Source organism: Nilaparvata lugens, chromosome X (genome assembly GCF_014356525.2).
Source record: "Nilaparvata lugens isolate BPH chromosome X, ASM1435652v1, whole genome shotgun sequence".
Lineage (NCBI taxonomy): Eukaryota > Metazoa > Arthropoda > Insecta > Hemiptera > Delphacidae > Nilaparvata > Nilaparvata lugens.
Window position 1 is genome coordinate 98,934,265 of NC_052518.1, and position 19,065 is coordinate 98,953,329.

The 19,065-nt window shown below is 31.5% G+C and overlaps 1 protein-coding gene across 4 annotated transcripts in view; it reads right to left on the reverse strand.

Moving 5' to 3' along the window:
* Window positions 1-18,407, reverse strand: part of LOC111059090 (TAF5-like RNA polymerase II p300/CBP-associated factor-associated factor 65 kDa subunit 5L) — a 67,489-nt gene extending 49,082 nt beyond the window's left edge. The window contains exons 1-3 of one of the 4 annotated variants that reach the window (XM_039442799.1): window positions 18,141-18,407; window positions 16,257-16,386; window positions 170-330 (exon numbers count right to left, since the gene is read on the reverse strand). In XM_039442799.1, coding sequence (XP_039298733.1) covers window positions 170-330; window positions 16,257-16,346 — 251 coding nt within the window. In that variant the 5' untranslated portion in view covers window positions 16,347-16,386; window positions 18,141-18,407. Of the gene's footprint in view, window positions 1-169; window positions 331-9,018; window positions 9,496-16,256; window positions 16,387-18,140 lie in introns of those variants that run through there. The other 3 variants (XM_039442800.1, XM_039442802.1, XM_039442801.1) reach the window with 3 other exon arrangements.
* Window positions 18,408-19,065: the final 658 nt, after the last annotated feature.

A 19,065-nucleotide genomic window follows, 5' to 3' on the forward strand; every position in this document is an offset into this window, starting at 1 on the left:
ATGTGTGTTATCTTATAAGCAAGAGAACTGAATAAGGTAATCAAGACTAATCAGCTGATGCTAGGTGCAACCCAGAATAATGGTCAAAAGTAGAATAATTAAAATAATAAAAGTTGAATAAAGTTAAAAATTTAAATAAAGTTGAAGTTGAATAATGGTCAACACTCACCTCATGAATTGTTCCTCTGCCAGAGTATCATTTCTGGCGATTCTACGTCTCAAAACAGAATTAGGATTTGATACTTTTTTTTCAACAATTGCATTTAGTATCAATTCCTCAGCTGATTGAGTCAATCTGAGTTCTGATTTTTTGAAACGCTCTGTAACATCCTGCAATAAAATTATATATGATCAATAACATTGAAAAATAGATTTTTGAAAAGCATTGGAAAAGGAAGAATATAGTAAACACAGAGTGTGTGTTGGCACCAGAACGATACATTATTTTAAAGTGTATATGTTACAAAAACTACGAAACCCTATAGGTTTATTTACTCAGGCCATCGGCTCCTGGAAAGACCTCTTCTACGATATCGATAGGATATTGCAATGCGGGTAAATCAAAGGCGAGGCATCCGGTCATCTCTGGATTCGCCGATGACTGGACTGAAATTGATATGTAATGTATATATTATCATAGAAAAACGATGGCATAAGCATAACTTACGATAACGATAGCATAACTTACGCTATTGTTTCTCTATGATATTATTCAATTGAAAATATTTAAAATAAATACAAATAAAGGTGAAGAAACCAAAAGAGAAACGTTTTTTGCGAGCGCGCCAAGCTTGAATACAGTAGACTACTGCATCATCAGTTCCTTCCGTTCAATGTGATTCTCAAAAATATGCGATTCCAGTAATGCTATTTAGCATTGGTTACCACCACTCTTCTGCATCATCACTCTCCCGCTCCCCGTAAACGATGGTGGAGTAAGCGGTCAAAGACATCGCTATTTTCTGCGATTCCACTGTTCCGCACCAGTACGATAATTAATTTGTTTGCTATTTGTTATCGATAATTATCGTCATTATTTCTTCTATGTTTGGTTTTAAAGCATCTAAATTTAAAAATTTACTTTGCGAAAATAATTAAGAACTGAAAATTTCACTTTTTGTGTAGTTGAGAAGTTGATATTGTGGTAATTATTCATATTGAATGAAAAAGACTGGGAAATTGTCAAAAAACACAAAAAATTACACCATTGTCAATCTCTGATAAACTCATCAGAGATTGACAATGGTGTAATAACCGAAACCGGTCTTTCTAATTATCAACAAATCAGTGGTTTTTTCACAATTTCTCAGTCTTTTTCATTCAACTGAAAATTTAGTGAATTGAAGAACTACAAGACAACCAATTTCGGACTATGTGTAACCTTATCTAAATCTGGGAGAGGAATAGCACAAGGTTACCTTATTTTTCTCTATCCCTGTCATTTTTGATTATGAACTTGTTGTATGAATCAATAAAGAATAAAGAATTTCATTTAATTAATTTGAGGGCCAGTTTCCGAGCTTGAGATTTAGCCAAGTTCTAGACTTTTCAACTCTAGGATTTTGAATAGTAGGCTTATCTTATACTAGATGACATCTTTCTCGATAAATAATCGTCCAAAATGAAACATTATCTTTAAAGTAGGGGAGGGGGTGCAGCTTTCATTCAAACTTTAAACTGAATTGTTCCTGGAGATGACTGAGCCAAAAAGTCACACCTCGCTCCTGGGGTAAATTAGGTTGATCGTCAATTACTAGAGTACCAACGGTAAGGGAAGGTGACATCTTGGTCCACTTTTTACGAGTTTGCAACTCATGTACATACTCTACTCTCCATCGTTTCCAAAAAGACGGAACCAATTGGTCGAACAACTCATATCGAGTGAGCCGATTCATTGGAGTCTCAGACACATCTTTTATGGGGAAATCCTCCAGGGGTGTCAGTTTTAAGAACTGCGCAGGAGTCAGAGCGAGTGGATCTTTGCTCAACGGATACAACGGTCTCAAGACCGTTCAATTTCAATTGAACACTTTCAATTCAATCGTTCACTTTCAATTTCAATTTCATTTATTGCCAATTAGAATATACGAAACATATTACAAACTCTTCATAATATGATATATCATTAAAAATATAATAAAATAGACATAATTACTCATACATATACTTGAATAAAATTAAAATAAAATATAAAATCTAGGCATCACCAGCAAAAAGACAATCTTTGCCCGCTATGGAGACTTGGACCAACATAGTATTCAACTCTTCATATGTGAGAAGTTGTGTACCAAATTAGACTTGACACATTTCAAATTGGCTTCTCATATTCCACCAAAATTAGGAGAACCAGGAGAGAAAAATTTCTAATCCGAAACTCTTCTAATTCATTTGTCAGAGTGTTCTGGAATTCAGTCGAACTGTGATGATTTCAACAGTTGCTCCTGGGCACCGACAAAATTTGTGCCACAATCGGAATACATAACTTTACAAGGACCACGGCGAGACAAGAAACGACGGAAGGCTGATAAAAACATGGGAGTTGATAAATCGGTAACCAATTCAATATTCACGGCTTTAGTAGCCATGCAAACAAACAGATAAATGTACGATTTGAAGATGAACGGATTTCGACGCCGGAGCCATCTTTATTAATCACCTTAATAATCACCTTTATTAATCACTTTATTAATCATCTTATTAATCACCTCCTATTACTTAATCAAATCAAATTGGTTTTTATTATCCATGATAACAGGGTAAAAAAATTCAAATCATACAACAACGTTACATCTTTTGCAAACAAATAATCATAAATAAAACTTTCAGTTGGAATTAAATAATTAATTGTAATAACTAAATCTAACTGCAATATATCGTAGTTACAGAAAATACAACACTAGTAATTCTGATAGGTCCACGATAATCGACACCACAATGCTCAAACGGTTTGGAAGGTACCACTCTACATGAAGGTACGTTACTCATTTTCGAGGGCACTAGATTTGTTCAATTGGAAAGCAACAGATTCGATATATTCATACATTTCCATTAGCTGCATAACTTTGGAACATAATCAGCATCCAATTCAAGTTCAAATTCTTGAATTGACAATTCGACCGCTTCATACTCGTAAACTGTTTTGAGAATAGAATTGTAGAGAATTAGAAATTGTTCAGCAGCTTTTTTATATTTAATTGCAAGCCTTAGGTGCGCTGAATACGTTGGAACAGCCGTTCCAATTTTGCTCTTTTGAGCTTAATCGATTTTCCACTCATTTTGGGATAATAAAAAATTTTCAAAACAAACTAATAATGATGAACGATTTTCATTGACCATTTATACAGAGTGAGTCATATGTATGGGAACCCTATAATAAATTGGAGACTGTTGTAGATATAATACTGTAACTTTCAGGATAAGTTATTGGTCAAATACTCTACCTTTTGACGTACAACTGAATTTCAATCCCCAATAAGGGGGTGACTTAGGGGTAGTAACTCGAATATTTTAAGTGTAAACACCCATTATGTCGTACATCATTTGAAAGGCCTTTTCAAAACAAGAAAGATGACATCAATTAAAATGTTCTAAGATACTTGTATCTAAGATGGCGGCTGATTGATGTTTTAGTTTTTAAGGAAATGAGGGGTTGTAACTCAAATATTTTGAATGTTAACACCCATTGTGTGGTACATCATTTTTAAGGCCTTTCTAAAACAGGAGAGATGACATAAATAAAAATTTGCTATGATACTTGTATCCAAAATGACGGTTGATTTAAGTTTTAGTTTTTAAGGAAATAATTGATAAAGTTCAAAGTATCATAGAACAATTTTTTTTATATCATCTTTCTCGTTTTGAAAAGGCCTTTGAAATGATGTATCACACAATGGGTATTTACATTCAAAATATTTGAGTTAAAACCCCTCATTTCTTAAAAAACTAAAACTTCAATAAGTCGCTATTTTGGATAAAAGTATCACAGAACATAGTTATTGATGTAATCTTTCTTGGTTTGAAAAGGCCTTAAAAATGATGTACCACGCAATGGGTGTTTACATATAAAATATTCGAGTTACAAACCCTAAGTCACCCCCTTATGAGGGGTTGAAAATCATTTGTACGTCAAAAATATTTATTTATTTGAAAATTTACATAGAAAGAAAGAAATATTTATTGCCAAAATCATTAAACAAACTTTACAAATGTGAAAAATATAAAAATTTTCATATACAATACATTGCAAAAACTTAAAATTAAAATATTTTCCATTTAAAAATCGATTATAATATTATCATTGGCGTTACCAGCAAAACTAAGTAGGTAGTTTGAGCGATGGCAACGAGTAATCAGTCGGCTATAATTAGTGGCTTGAGATTCAGTCGAAAATAGAAAAAATATAATAAAGAAAAAAGAAACATATGGAATGTATGAAAAACTAGAAAAAAAAATAAAATTTCAATCCGAAAAGAAGAAGTACCGTACTAAGAGTGAAATACTAAGAGCAGAAAAACTAGAATGAATTCATAATAATTTAAAAACTCAAAAGAAAAAGAGATGATTCATGTAATTATTAATCTACAATTCACTGTACATATGTAATCCATTTAGTAACATAATGTAATTCATTTGTAGCATATATGCAATTCCTTTTGTAAGCAAAGAGAGAATTAGAAAAACAATACAATACAGTACACGTGACACAAAAAATAAAACTTAAACTCAGAGAGAGAAAATTAATCTGGGAGTATAGCCCTACTAATAATAAATTCAGAGGAACTGAGGAAGACAGTATATGTACATCAAATTAAAATATTTTAGGTATGATATATCTTCTGTCTTTATCCAGCTTTCGATTTTTAATTTAAAAATCATAAAGCTTCAATACATAAAGGTTAAAAGGTAGAGTATTTGACCAGTAACTTATCCTGAAAGTTACAGTATTATAATTATCTACAACAGTCTCCAGCTTATTGAAGGGTTCCCATGCATATGACTCACTCTGTATAATCATAGATAAAGGATAAGCATAAGCTATCTTTCAAAGAATAAGGTATATTTCTTATCTATCACAGGATAAGCTATAATTCTTGTCTCTGGGAAAATGCAAGCTAAGCTGTCTTGATAGACAATACTATCAACAGCGAACAATGGACAGGAACAATGAACAATGGAATAAATGACAAAACAATTTGACGAATGCAAGCTAAGCTGTCTTGATAGACAATACTATCAACAGCGAACAATGTTTTTCAACATAATTCATGACAAGAGAGGGAAAAAATGAAAAATAAAAGATGAGACATAACAGTGATAAATAAAACGGTGTTCGCAGATCAAAGCTCAAAGCAAAGGTTAAACTTTAAAGGAAAGGACTCATTTGACAAGACAGAGGATCGGCAACGTTTTTATCCTATCTTTCTCCACTGCCATTATAACGTGGACCTCACTATAATTACTGGAGTCTACATTGTTAAAAGACGATCTGGCAACAGAGCAATGCGAGAAAGAGATAGCGCTATCCGCTTTGTTAAATGATAGACAAGGATAGCAGTACCATTGCTAATCAAACACTGCCATTATAACGTGGACCTCACGATAATACGCTTGCATAAAACTAAAAAAAAATTTTTTACTATTATGAAGTAAAACGAATTACAATTGAAAATATATTGAAACGCGATAGCCAAAGTTGTATTTTCAGTAAGAAAACAAGATATACTATCTGGATCAAGCATCCAGGCCCGATAGAAACAAAATAATTTTACAAAAACTACGAATCCATAGGCTTGTTTCATCTGGTTTTTTGGGTTAATAGTCAATAGTCAAAACTCTTTATTACATACTCTTCAAGAACAGTAATTGTTGTCGAAGAAATATTACAATTGTTTGGTAACTATAAAGAGCATAATTCATTATTAATACTACTTGTTGTTTCAAAAATAGATTCAGTATATTTTTCACTGCCAGTCTGAGTCTCTTGTTTCAATAAATTCACATACTTCCTTTGAGGAACTCACTAAGTCTTTTTTTCCATGTCACACAATCCAGCCTCTTTAAAGAGGTGAAAATCAGAATTAAAAATAGAGGTTGGACTGTATGATACGAATTAACCCTTTGTTCTCAAACACATCTATAAATCCAATTCAGCAAACCAGTGCTTGTCTATATAATAAGAGAGAGTAGGGTTGTGTTTGTTCGTGTGTTCGCATCACAACATGTCAACTTGTGGATTGCATACCGGAAAAACGGGAATGATTTAGATCTCCTAATTTTGAACATAGATTCTAAAAATATCAATCTCGTGCACCTGGAAGCCCAAATTTCAATTTTCCTTCTAGATTTTTCAGAATTAATGTTCAAACTTCATTAATAGTACATACGATTTCATAAAAAAATCACCAAATCATATGGTCGGAATTAAATTTTTTTATTATATTAAAGAGCTGGATTATACACGTATACAGGTAGGGTTGCCACCCGTACTATATAATAAAGTATTGTACTTTATTTGGAGGTCTTGTACTTTATACTTTGTAAGCAAGATAAAGTACGCAAAAATACTTAATTTTGCTCAATAAAGTTCTATGTAATAAAGGTACATTAAAGTACGAGGAAATCAAAGCATTTTAGGTTAGTAGAGTGGCGGAGACTGTCAGATTTTAACTAAATATTGGCTACATTTTTTCAGTGCATGTGATGATGATGAGTTCAAGAATTTGTAGAAAGTGGTTTCATATTTACTCTCTATCCCTGCCACTTCAGCATTTGTGGAAATGGTTTTTCGGTGATGAATGATAAGTGGAGAGATGAGAGGAGCAAAGCATCTTTAAATCTAAGAAATAATGAATCAATGATTCATTTCAATTTGAATGTTGATTGCAAAGACGCTTTGTAACTCTTCACCAGTAACAATTATTTATTGATGAGGCCAAAAGCAATAAGAAATATATTTTCAAGAATAACTAATTTTATTACATTTTTTATTAAATTTAAAATTCATTATTGAACTCATTTTGTATTCCATTATATTCATGTATTGTATTTTGAATATCCATTCAAAATTACTTTATTTGCATGGGCTACTTATAAAAGTTATTAAAACATAACGCACCCTTTATTTATGTTTTCCAGGAGCAAATTCAAGCTCTAAAATCAAAAAAATAATACTCAATAATCAGCCTTGTGGAACACTTGATAGAAGAAAACCATAAATATATTGATATGAATGCTAATATGAAGATTTTAAACGTTGGAAGCAAAAGCAGTAATTATTAAAAGCATTTAATTATTTAATTAATGTAAATGAAGATTTCATATTATCTACACTACAGCAAAATGAAATAGTAATAAACTAATAAATATCATTCAATTCGATTTAGATAATCCCATTTTTGATAAAATCATGCAAACCAAGAAATAGAACATAATATGGAGGATAGTCTTATAATGTACATGAATTAGTCAATACTTTTTCATTTATTTATTCATTTTTCAGTTGAACTTGAAAATGGCTAAAATAAGCTGAAACCGGTCGTTCTTTTAAAATATTTCATAATTTATAAATAAAGGGTGCTTTATGTTTTTAATAAATCATTTAAAATTGTATTTTGAGGAGTACACATATCTTTGGCCAGAGTGCAATTTTTTGCATTAAATTTCTTAATCTTGTGTATCTCAAATTATTTTGCAATAGCCTAGAGTTTATTAAATTGTTGCAGAGTAACAATATAATGCATTTTTTCAAGGAGTATAACTTACATTTTGAATTTATAAGACCAACTCTAAAACTTTTTGGATTAAATAACATAAATTATGTTTTTTTTCATGATACTATATTAAACAATTCTTCTGTATGAGCGTGTGCTTTGTAACAAATGAAATTAATTTATCTTTTTAATGATTTATGATTATTTTTCGTCATACCAGTATGTAATCAATAACTTTCCAAGCTATTATGTTCTTATTTGGATAAATCGAATTATTCTATAATAATAATTTATTATAATGGATTTTAATAGTAATCAGTGATATTCATCTCAATAATGTGTATTCTTGTGAGTATATATGAATGCCACAGAATGCTGACTTTTTGAATATACAAGTAAAATGATATGTACTTTATTTAAACCTAATGTACTATATTTTTTAGGCCCGTTATTACCAATGTACTTTATTTTTCTTAAAAAAAGGTGGCAACCCTATATACAGGTGTAAAGTAGTATAGGAAAATTATGTTTGACGCATCATCATGTCTGAACTACTGGACTGATTAACTTGAAATTTTGCATATAGATTCTTGCTTAACCGAGGATGGTTATAAACCTATTTTAAATTCTTCAATATTTGATTACATCAAGTTTTCAATTATTTGTCATGCTTTCAGTTGTTGTAAGGAAGCAGCAGAACATTTCTCTTAAAAGGGAAATTAGAAGATAGGTATGATTGGGGATCCTTTTCGAATGATAAAAACAGGTTTTCCGTCGCACCCAAATTTTTTCCGCCATTCTGGAACTACCATTTTGAATACAACTTATTTTTTTAATTGAAATGTGGTCATATGATACATGATTCCGATACAGGATTTCCAGAGAAAAGGTATGGTGAAAACCGCACATCGATATCTCAAACCTTTCAAAATTTATTCTCATTCATTTCCTTTATTATAATAATGAAGATGATAGATAAATGGATGATATATCCATCTATCTATCATCTTCTATACTATAATAGAGGAAAGAACTGACTTAAATACGTATACACACGTGTAGAGGATAGGGAAATTATGTTTGACGCATCATCACGTCTGAACTTCTGGACTGTACTTGAAATGCTGCTTATAAATTCTTAATCAACCCGAGGAATCTTATAGGCCTATTTTCAATTCTTCTGGATTTCATTACGTCAAGTTTTAAAATAGACCCTTGCAAAGCACGGGTTATCTGCTAGTTTTCAATATTTTTTATAACAATTCAACAAACCAGCAGAGTCAGGAAAATGAATAGGAAAATCACTTACCCCAATCCAAACTATGATGCCGCACATATAATATACTACACTGATTTGTCATAAACAAGGTTTTAAATGTGGTTAATTGGAGTAAAGAATATTAATTGAAAAGATGGGATAAAACAAATCTCTACCTGCGGTGCTATGATTTCCGTCTGGTTCCCAAGTCCTCACACTGGGACAAGTACCCTTTTTAAAATTATTTAATCACATTATTTTATTTTAAAATTATTTAGATGAAGTATTCACTATAAAAAGGGCGTTGGCTTCACTTTTCAATATAATTCATCACTACACTAGCACAAGTTATGATTCAATCACTACACGAAACGAATATATATTTACAATAGTAATGGGACGAATTTCTCACGATGTTACATTCAAAAATAACAAGTTGAACAAATAGGAGTTGCTGATTATGGATAAACTATCCAAACGACAAACAATGACCTGTCGACGATTGGATCTGTTTTGCAACTGAGCTCAATTCCCAGGCCGCACTCGACTCGAGCGAGGGAAGGCTCTAGTAGTGGGAAGGAACAATAGATAGCAAGCTAAAATCTCCTACTCAGCACTATAAGCAATAATATATTTCTTGCCTCTGGCACTATGTAGTGGGGAATGGAAAACTAAAACTACTGCACAATGAAACTGGCCTGAACAGTATACAACCTTGGCATTGTAACAATATTATTCTTGCTTGATGAAGACGAGTTTTAATTTTTCATCATTTATGACACATCAAAAACAAAACAAAATCAGTCTCACATCAATATTCATGGAATAAAAAATCATATGCAAAGGCATTAATCGTTTACAAAATTTTTTTACTGCAAAACGAGTTACACCCTCCTGGATATTTTATTCTACAAACCAAAATGTTTGACAATTTCTCAGTCTTTTTCAGTCAATATGAATAATTACCACAATATCAACTTCTCAACTACACAAAAATTGAAAATGTACTGCAAAACGAGTTACACCCTCCTGGATATTTTATTCTAGAAACCAAAATGTTTGACAATTTCTCAGTCTTTTTTATTCAATATGAATAATTACCACAATATCAACTTCTCAACTACACAAAAAGTGAAAATGTTTGTTTTATTTTATTATAACGGAGAACTTCTATGATTTTGTTCTGCATAGTTGAGACATTCAAATCACGTATATAGCTCACGCTTTGATTGCTCATGTTATTTAGTGCAGTTTTCAAGCGTTTTTCTTCACTGAGCAATTGGCAATTATGTTCCACCTCAATGTTTTAGTTCTTATAGGATTTTAAATAATTGAAGAGACTTGAAATGATGTCAAAAAATGAGCACACACGAAAGCATGCTCTTGTAAAATAATAATCTTTATTTAAGACTCAAGAATCAAGATTCAGCCTCAGCGCTCAGGTTTTTTTTAACCTTTTTAACCTCCTTATATAATATTTAATCTTACTTATACTACCTACTGTATATCTAACTATTATGTTATGTATTTTATACTTTAAGTTTCTAACTTTATAACCATCATTAAGGATAAATAAATTTGATTTGAAGAATCAATAATTTTATTTGCCATAAAACAACATTACAAAATGTAAGAAATAGGCTTCGACAATAATAGGTAAAATATAGTAAAGGTAGGTATTGAAATAGAGTGGATTTTTTACTACATTTCAAGTTTCTTCAATTTTAAATAACTTCCAATATATCTTAATAAACGTCACATCATACCTACTTACATTCAATTTTGGTCACATTGGTGTCTTGAGGCACTGCGAGCGGCTAAAATAACTGTCTACTAATGATATTTTTCAAGATTTTTCGATTTTTATCAAGTTATCAGAACGAGAAAAAAATGTGGTGTGGTACACTCACACAACTTTCCTTGCTCATTGATCTATAAGCCTCATTAACGAGTATAATTTAGGGAATAACATTATGCCGATTGGCGGCTAAATAATTAAAACTACGATTATACTATTGTGATTGTATTCAGAGTACATTTTCCTTTGTTTGAATTATGAAATTTGAGGATTTTTTAAAAGTTGTCGAAACAGCTGTTCTACAAATAAAATATCGACATGTGTTATTTTGAATAAACTGCTCTACCTACCTACCTCACGCACGAGAAGGAGGTTACAAAGTAAATTTCTCAAGGATGGGGTGGACCCCCTGTTAATTTCTCAGGGAGGAGACTCATGCCAGTTAATAGAGCTGATATAACTATACAGGGTATGAATTTGAAAAAAATCGGTCAAGTCATTTTTGAGAAAATCGTGATAGAAATTTAACAAAATTCATTCTTCTCAGGAATATTACGGAGCTCCTGCAATTTTCCCAGAAATGAGACTCATGTCAGTTGATAGGGCTTATAAATAGCAACCTATCTAGGGTATAAATTTGAAGAAAATCGTTAGAGCCGTTTTCGAGAAAACCTTGATAAACATGGTTTTTAGCCATTATCCGCCATTTTGAATTGAATTTTATTGAATTTCTTATTGTCAGATCCTCATGGTATAAGGACCTTAAGTTTAAAATTTCAAGTCAATCGGTTAATTAGGAATGGAGTTATCGTGTTCACACACACACACACACACACACCACACACCACACACACACACACACACCACACACACACACACACACACACACACGCGCACGCACACACGCACACACACACACACACACACACACACAACACACACACACACACACACACACACACACACAGACCAACACCCAAAAATCATTTTTTTGGACTCAGGGGACCTTGAAACGTATAGGAAACATGAAACTGGGGTACCTTAAATTTTTTTGGAAAGCAATACTTTCCTTACCTATGGTAATAGGGCAAGGAAAGTAATTAAACGTATAGGGAACATGAAATTAGAGTACCGTACCTTAATTTTTTTTGGAAAGCAATACTTCCTTACCTATGGTAATAGGGCAAGGAAAGTAACAATTCTCAGGGAATCCGAATCGAGAAAGTTTGAAAAATATCACGAGTTCAAAATTTATTCTAGCCGTTTACACTGCCTTAAACTATAGGCCTATGTCTCGTCAGCTGATGTCGCACTTAAAGAATGTTATCAAATTATCAAGTTATGCAGCGTACTTGAGCCATGAGTCACATTAGACTGGTTGGCCGGTCTTTTGCACAAATGACATGACCCCGCGCATGCGTACAACTCCTCATCTGATTACGTATTGCAATATACTGGACAGTTTTCCCAGTCAGACATGCAGAAAACGTGCAGGGTTCATTGAATTCCATCAACAAGACAAATGTTTCTAGACACCAGAGTGATAACCGGCTAGACCGATTAATAAGTCTCATCAAAACGCAAGTATTACAATTTACTATTAATTGCTTCAATTAATCAATTATTTTTCGATCAAATCGGTAAAATACTAAACCTCCACTTACAGACTTACTTAAAATTCATAATTAACCTCTAAATACTTACAATTAGTACTTAAAGAAAATTCATAATTAACCTCTAAATACTTACAATTAGTACTTAAAGAGTTTCTGAATAACCCAAGTGTAAGGAGACTCCCTTACATTATACCTATGCGATAAACTAGTGGCTAGAACTTGATCGATTTTACCGGTATAAAACTATTAATATGTGAATATTTCCTATTTTAGTGATAATAATGTGAAATATTTCTTTTGTGTTTGGTTTTGAAACATCTGAATTTAAAATTCTACTTTGTGAAAATAATTAAGGACTGAACATTTTGTGAAGTGGACAAACTATAGTGAGGTCCACGTTATAATGACAGTATTTGATCAACTTTGGTTTTGCTATCCTTGTCTATCATTCGACAAAGCCGGTGGTACTATCCTTTTCTAGGTCCACAACGATGCCAATTATGTTTTTGACAGTGTAGAAATATAATTAATTAATGCAGAGAATCGGCATCGCTATTCTTCTATCTTTATCCACTGCCATTATAACGTGGACCACACTATAGTGGCTAAAACTTGAACGAATTTACCGGTATAAAACTATTAATATGTGAATATTTCCTATTTATTGATAATAATGTGAAATATTTATTTTATGTTGATTTTGAAACATCTGAATTTAAAAAATCTACTTTGTTAAAATAATAAAGGACTGAAAATTTGGTGAATTGAACAACAACAAGACAACCTATGTTGGACTATGTGTAACCTTATCTAAATTTGGGAGAGGAATAGCACAAGTTTACCTTATTTATTATCTCCCTATCATTTTAATCAATTATGTACTTATTGTATGAGTAATAAAAAATATTAGCAGGAACCTATTGCATGAGAAAATACAAACTAATGATATAAGTAGTCAGCTGATTATTAGAATATGAAATAACTAAAATATTAGCTTGTATTAGCTTCTTTAATACTGGCAACAGGTCAGCCCGAGTTCAAAGCAGAGGAAGGTCGAGAGACAATACTATGTTATTTTAGTTATTAATTGCATGCGTTATTGCATGCAATCAATAGTTAATTTAATAGTGCATGTAAATTGCATTCAATGAGGCATGCAATTAATAGTCCACACAGCAGCTGATTTTTTACCAAGTTACATTGAGATACTAATTACATGCGCTATTGCATTCAATTAATAATCCACTCGACAGCTGATTTATGAATAATTCTATAGTCTGATTTTTACGGTAATATTGGCGTTAGAAGGAGACTCCTTTTCCTTTTGTATAATCCTTAAAATTCAAAATTAAAAAAAACCCTATATATACGTCAACGCGAAATTCAAAAAGGAACATACATGTCAAATTTCATGAAAATCTATTGCTGCGTTTCGCCATAAATGCGGAACATAAATATAAACATAAAAACAAAAAAACATATAAACATAAAGAGAAATGCAAAATGAATTGATTATGGCTATCAGACTGATTTGTGGGCTTTCTAAGCAAGCACAGTGTGATGAGCATTTTAAACTTCTGGGAATATTGACTCTACCTTCAATATTTGTCCAACAGAGCCTTATTTATGTTAAGGAGAATTTGGAGAAGTTTGTAGAGCAGGGGGTAGTTCATAGCCATAACACTAGAAATAGGGGTAATTTGACTACTTATCGGTATACCTATTCTAGCACACAAAAAACATTTCTATTTTTATCAATAAAATTGTTTAATTCACTTCCTGAAGATCTTAGGAATATGGAGTATGGAACTTTTAAAAATCATATGAAACGTTTCTTAGCAGCTAACTATGAATGAAGAATGTTATAAATTGTAAATGTACCTGACCTTGTTATACAATTTGTTTTGTAATGACAATAAACAATTTAAAAAAAACCTTTAAACAAGATTGAAGATTTTTATACATTAGCTAGGAATATTCGGTTATAAGTTGAAAATCAGGTGACATATTATCATAGGGTACTGATAGTGTAACTTACTGATGTAATAAATTTGTATTTTGTATCATGTTGTACATATATATTTAACACTTGTATTGTATCTGAAGACTCATATATTGATGCATTAAAGATTCTATTCTATTCTATTCAAAACCGTCGACTTGAATCGTAGACCTCACTTCACTCGGTCTCGGTATTAGTTTGTATTTTCTCATGCAATAGGAGGCCCCTACTAAAAGTTTTATACCGGTTCCTCAAGTTTGACCCCCTAGCATATCGCAAAGGTAATCCCTATGTAACGGAGGCTCCTTACACTCAAGTTGAAGTGTTTTTATGAATTCAAAGATTTTTCATTTTAATATGGATTTTATACTGCGATAGAGGGGTTTACATTAGTCAAGGCTTCTTGAATTCAAGAAAACTTGAACGAGCGTTTACACACGTTGGAGTAGAAAGGAACGATTTTTGCAAACTAGAATTCAAGTTTTCATAACCTCAAAAGTGTAAAATGGTTGGAGATCTAATTAATCTTGAAGTTTTATTTTTCATATTGCACCATACTTTTTTGATTTAGTTGTTATCATACATTATAGATTGACTGAACACTGTTGCTATCGATTTTATTTTTGACCAAACTAAATAAATGTTCAAATTAAATTATTTATAGAACATTAGAACTAAATATCAATCACTTGAAGTGAAACTAAAAATGACATATTTTCTAATAATTAATTAATTTTTCTATAATGATAGTAATATTGAGTGATAATATTATTATCACAGAAAAATTAATTAATTATTAAAAAATATTTCATTTTTAGTTTCACTTCAAGTGATTGATATATTTAGTTCTAATGTTCTAAAAATAATTTAATATAAACATTAATTTAGTTTGGTCAAAACAAAAATCGATAGCAACAGTGTTTTTTTTTTATATTTTTTCTGTAATAAAGACTAATTCAACAATACAAGAGGTTAATTTTATATTTAATTAAATCTTGGATTTATTGTTTCCTATACCATTTTACCAGTCATAAGTTAGATTGTACCTACCTTCAAGTTAAATGCAAAAGTCAAACATATTTATTTATTTAAGGATGATAAAAACTAAATAATCATAAAATGGTTGGGAATAAAAAACAGGCTTATAGCCCTTACTATCCCATTCCCGAATTGTGATTGGAGATGAGTCTAAAAAAGGTTACGATTCTTCAGCACTCACCACAGATATTTTTGATTCCAAAATAATGGCAATACATCTATATCAATATCAACTTGATTCAATAAAACTTCAATAATATAAACCCCGCTTAAGGACTGAAACTATGCTTTATATAAGTCTACCAAAGAACAGTATAGATCCTTAGATTTATGGTATCCTATACCATTTTACCATTCATAGGTTGTACCTACCTTAAAGTTAAATGCTAAAGTCAAACATATTTATTTATTCAACGATGATAAAAACTACATAATCATAAAATGGTTTCCTATAGTTAATCAACTATGGATTTTTATATAGACCTTGAGACAATTAAATATTCAGTTATGATTGTTGAACAGCGTTGGGGTTGTTCACGCCACCTGCAAATTAGTGTATTGGAAATCGATTGAAATGCAAATAATCTAATAAGAGCGCCATTTAGTAACAAGAATTCGGAATAATCGTCCATTTATCTTCATTGTATGTACTTATCCCGTTTGTACAAAAGTCTATTCAATTTTAACAAACATTAAAGGACGAATAAATGTTACAAGAACCAATGAGAGAAACGGATGACGTCTTTAAACAGTAAGTTGAATTACAAAAAATGTTTGTTAAAACGGCCCTTAATCTATCAATTTGAACCTATAAATAGTAATGCTTTTTACTTACAATGTAGTTACGACGTCTCAAATACGATCCAACAGCGGTTTTAATGATGTCGTTTTGAGACTTTTTGATCACTTTTAGACTCTTCGACATGATTACGAGCTTCTGTGATCCTCTTTCAAGTCAATACAAACTGAAACAACATAATTTGTTTGATTAGATAACGCCATAGACTCAATAAACAGAACTTAGATAAAGGATTAGATCTGTGATAATGCATAATCAAATATTGATTGATAGAATTGTCAGTTATATTTTATTGGTCGAAATAATATATTTTCCAATGATTGGATAGTTAATATTTATAATAGAGATTGAGAACTGTGTTATATTATACATATTAACGTTATATTTCTACATTGTTAAAATCTGATCTGGCAACGTTTGGAGCTAGAAAAGGATAGCTCTATCTGCTTTGTCGAATGATAGACAAGGGTAGCAACACCAATGTTAATATTAAATACTGCCATTATAACATGGACCTCACTATAGGCAGGCCTCCAAGCTCGAGATAACACGAAGCAAAGTCCATTTTTCAAGGATGGGGTGGATCCCCCATTAGTTTCCCAGGAAAGACTCATGCCAGTTGATAGAGCTGATAAATAACTATACAGGATATGAATTTGAAAAAAATCGGTCAAGTCATTTTTGAGAAAATCGTAAAAAACATGGTTTTATAGTAATTATCTGCCATTTTTCTCAAAAATATTACGGAGCTGCTGCAATTTTCCCAGAAATAAGACTCATGTCAGTTGATAGGGCTTATAAATAGCTATCCATGGTATAAATTTGAAGAAAATCGTTGGAGCCGTTTTCGAGAAAAACATGGTTTTTTAGTAATAATCCGCCATCTTGAATTGAATTTTATTGAATTTCTTACTGTCGGATTCTCATGGTTTACGGACCTTGAGTTTAAAATTTCAATTCAATCGGTTAATTAGGAATGGAGTTATCGTGTTCACAGACATACACACACAGACCAACACCCAAAAATTATGTTTTTGTACTCAGGGGACCTTGAAACGTATAGAAAACTTGAAATAAGGGTACCTTAATTTTTTTTTGGAAAACAATACTTTCCTTACCTATGGTAATAGGGCAAGGAAAGTAATACAGACAGGTGGGCAATGGTAGCAGGTATGCAGGGTAAATTTTTAATTCAAGAGATTCATCTTATAATAATTGATTGGATAATTTTGGAGCCTATTGGAGTAGCAGCCTGAATCTTGAGCGCCATGTGAAGACACACAAATATAAATAGATTTATCAAATGAGGAACGAGGGAGATAATGGGAATTCATTCATATAATATCCAAGATATATAATAATAAGTTAGGATACAAGGGTACCTAATCTGCAGCTCTGAAACACCTCAGGGGATTGTATTCATATCAAAATATCGATGAATTATTGCAATGCAAACAACAATAATCTGTTTTTTTCAACTTCATGAGAGAAACATGCCTCTAGACATCCATTGTATTAAAATATGACATGGAGAAGGGTGATTAAGTGAAATGTGAAAATTTCAACACATCTTATACCATGAATAACTGGATACATGGTCGAATCAACAGACCACACAAACTAATGTTTATTTTTAAAATGAAAACTTTTGATTTATTTTAAAAATAAAATGAGAGCTAACAGAAATTGTTATGTGAAAATCATTAAGATTAAGAAACAATATAAATCAACAATATTAAATTTGATTTCAATTTAACTTAATGTTCTACTAACTAAATACAGCACGATTCTAACCTCAATTTATGAATGTCGTTGAACTGGATTCATTACTTATTATCTGCAGGAAACTGAAATAAAACTTCAATGGTTAAGTATCAGAATTTTTTGAGAAATCTGTAATGACAAGCATGGTTTACTTACAACGATAATACTGTAACTGTAGGATTCTGGAATGTGAAGCTATTGCTTATGAACGATGCAACTCCTACATTGTTTTCGCTCAACTTCTTTCACTAATATTACAATAATCATAACTATCAAATAATTATATAATAAGATAACTGATAAATTAGATAATAACTAAAAAGAGATTCGTTTCATTTATACCATAATAGAATGTGTCTGCTCACAATTCAATCAATACATCAAACTTTCAAACATCACAGCATCACAGGCCACAGGTAGGCTTCTAGGCTGTGTTTACAGTTTACATCCTTCACATGTGGTGGAATGGTAACTTTTGGCAAAACCTGAGACTATTTCCAATACACGAGATCCCCCAATAGAAGCTTCTTTCTTTTTTATTAGCTCGAAAGAAACAGTTTTAATATACATTTGTTGAATATTTTATGTCAATAAATTACCATTTCTTCCAAATTTAACTTGATAATTTTGCTTAATAATTGTAATTTGAAAGACGCGCCACCTCACGAGCGTTTGCCTCGGACGTGCATTCATAGGCTGATTCTTCATCGTGAAGATTGACCGTCCGTCTATGATTTTGATATCATACCTGCATACAGAGCTATAGGTGGTCAACTACAAGCACTAATACGTCTCAGATACACCTCAACGCTCGTACTCATGAGCGTTTTGCACGGGCGAGGCAAAAATAAATAATTATAAAGAAAATCAATAGTTAGGTATACGTTATGATAGCAGTGAAAAAAGACAGAACATCGTTGCCGATGCTCCGCCTTTTCATTGTCTTCTGCTATAGGGGATGAAAGCTCTGATCTAATACAGTATTATAATAACTCTATTATTGTTAAAAATAACAAATTATATTTTATTCGCTGAGAAATTTCAAATGTTTTAATAATAAATTTTCATAATTGTAATTAAA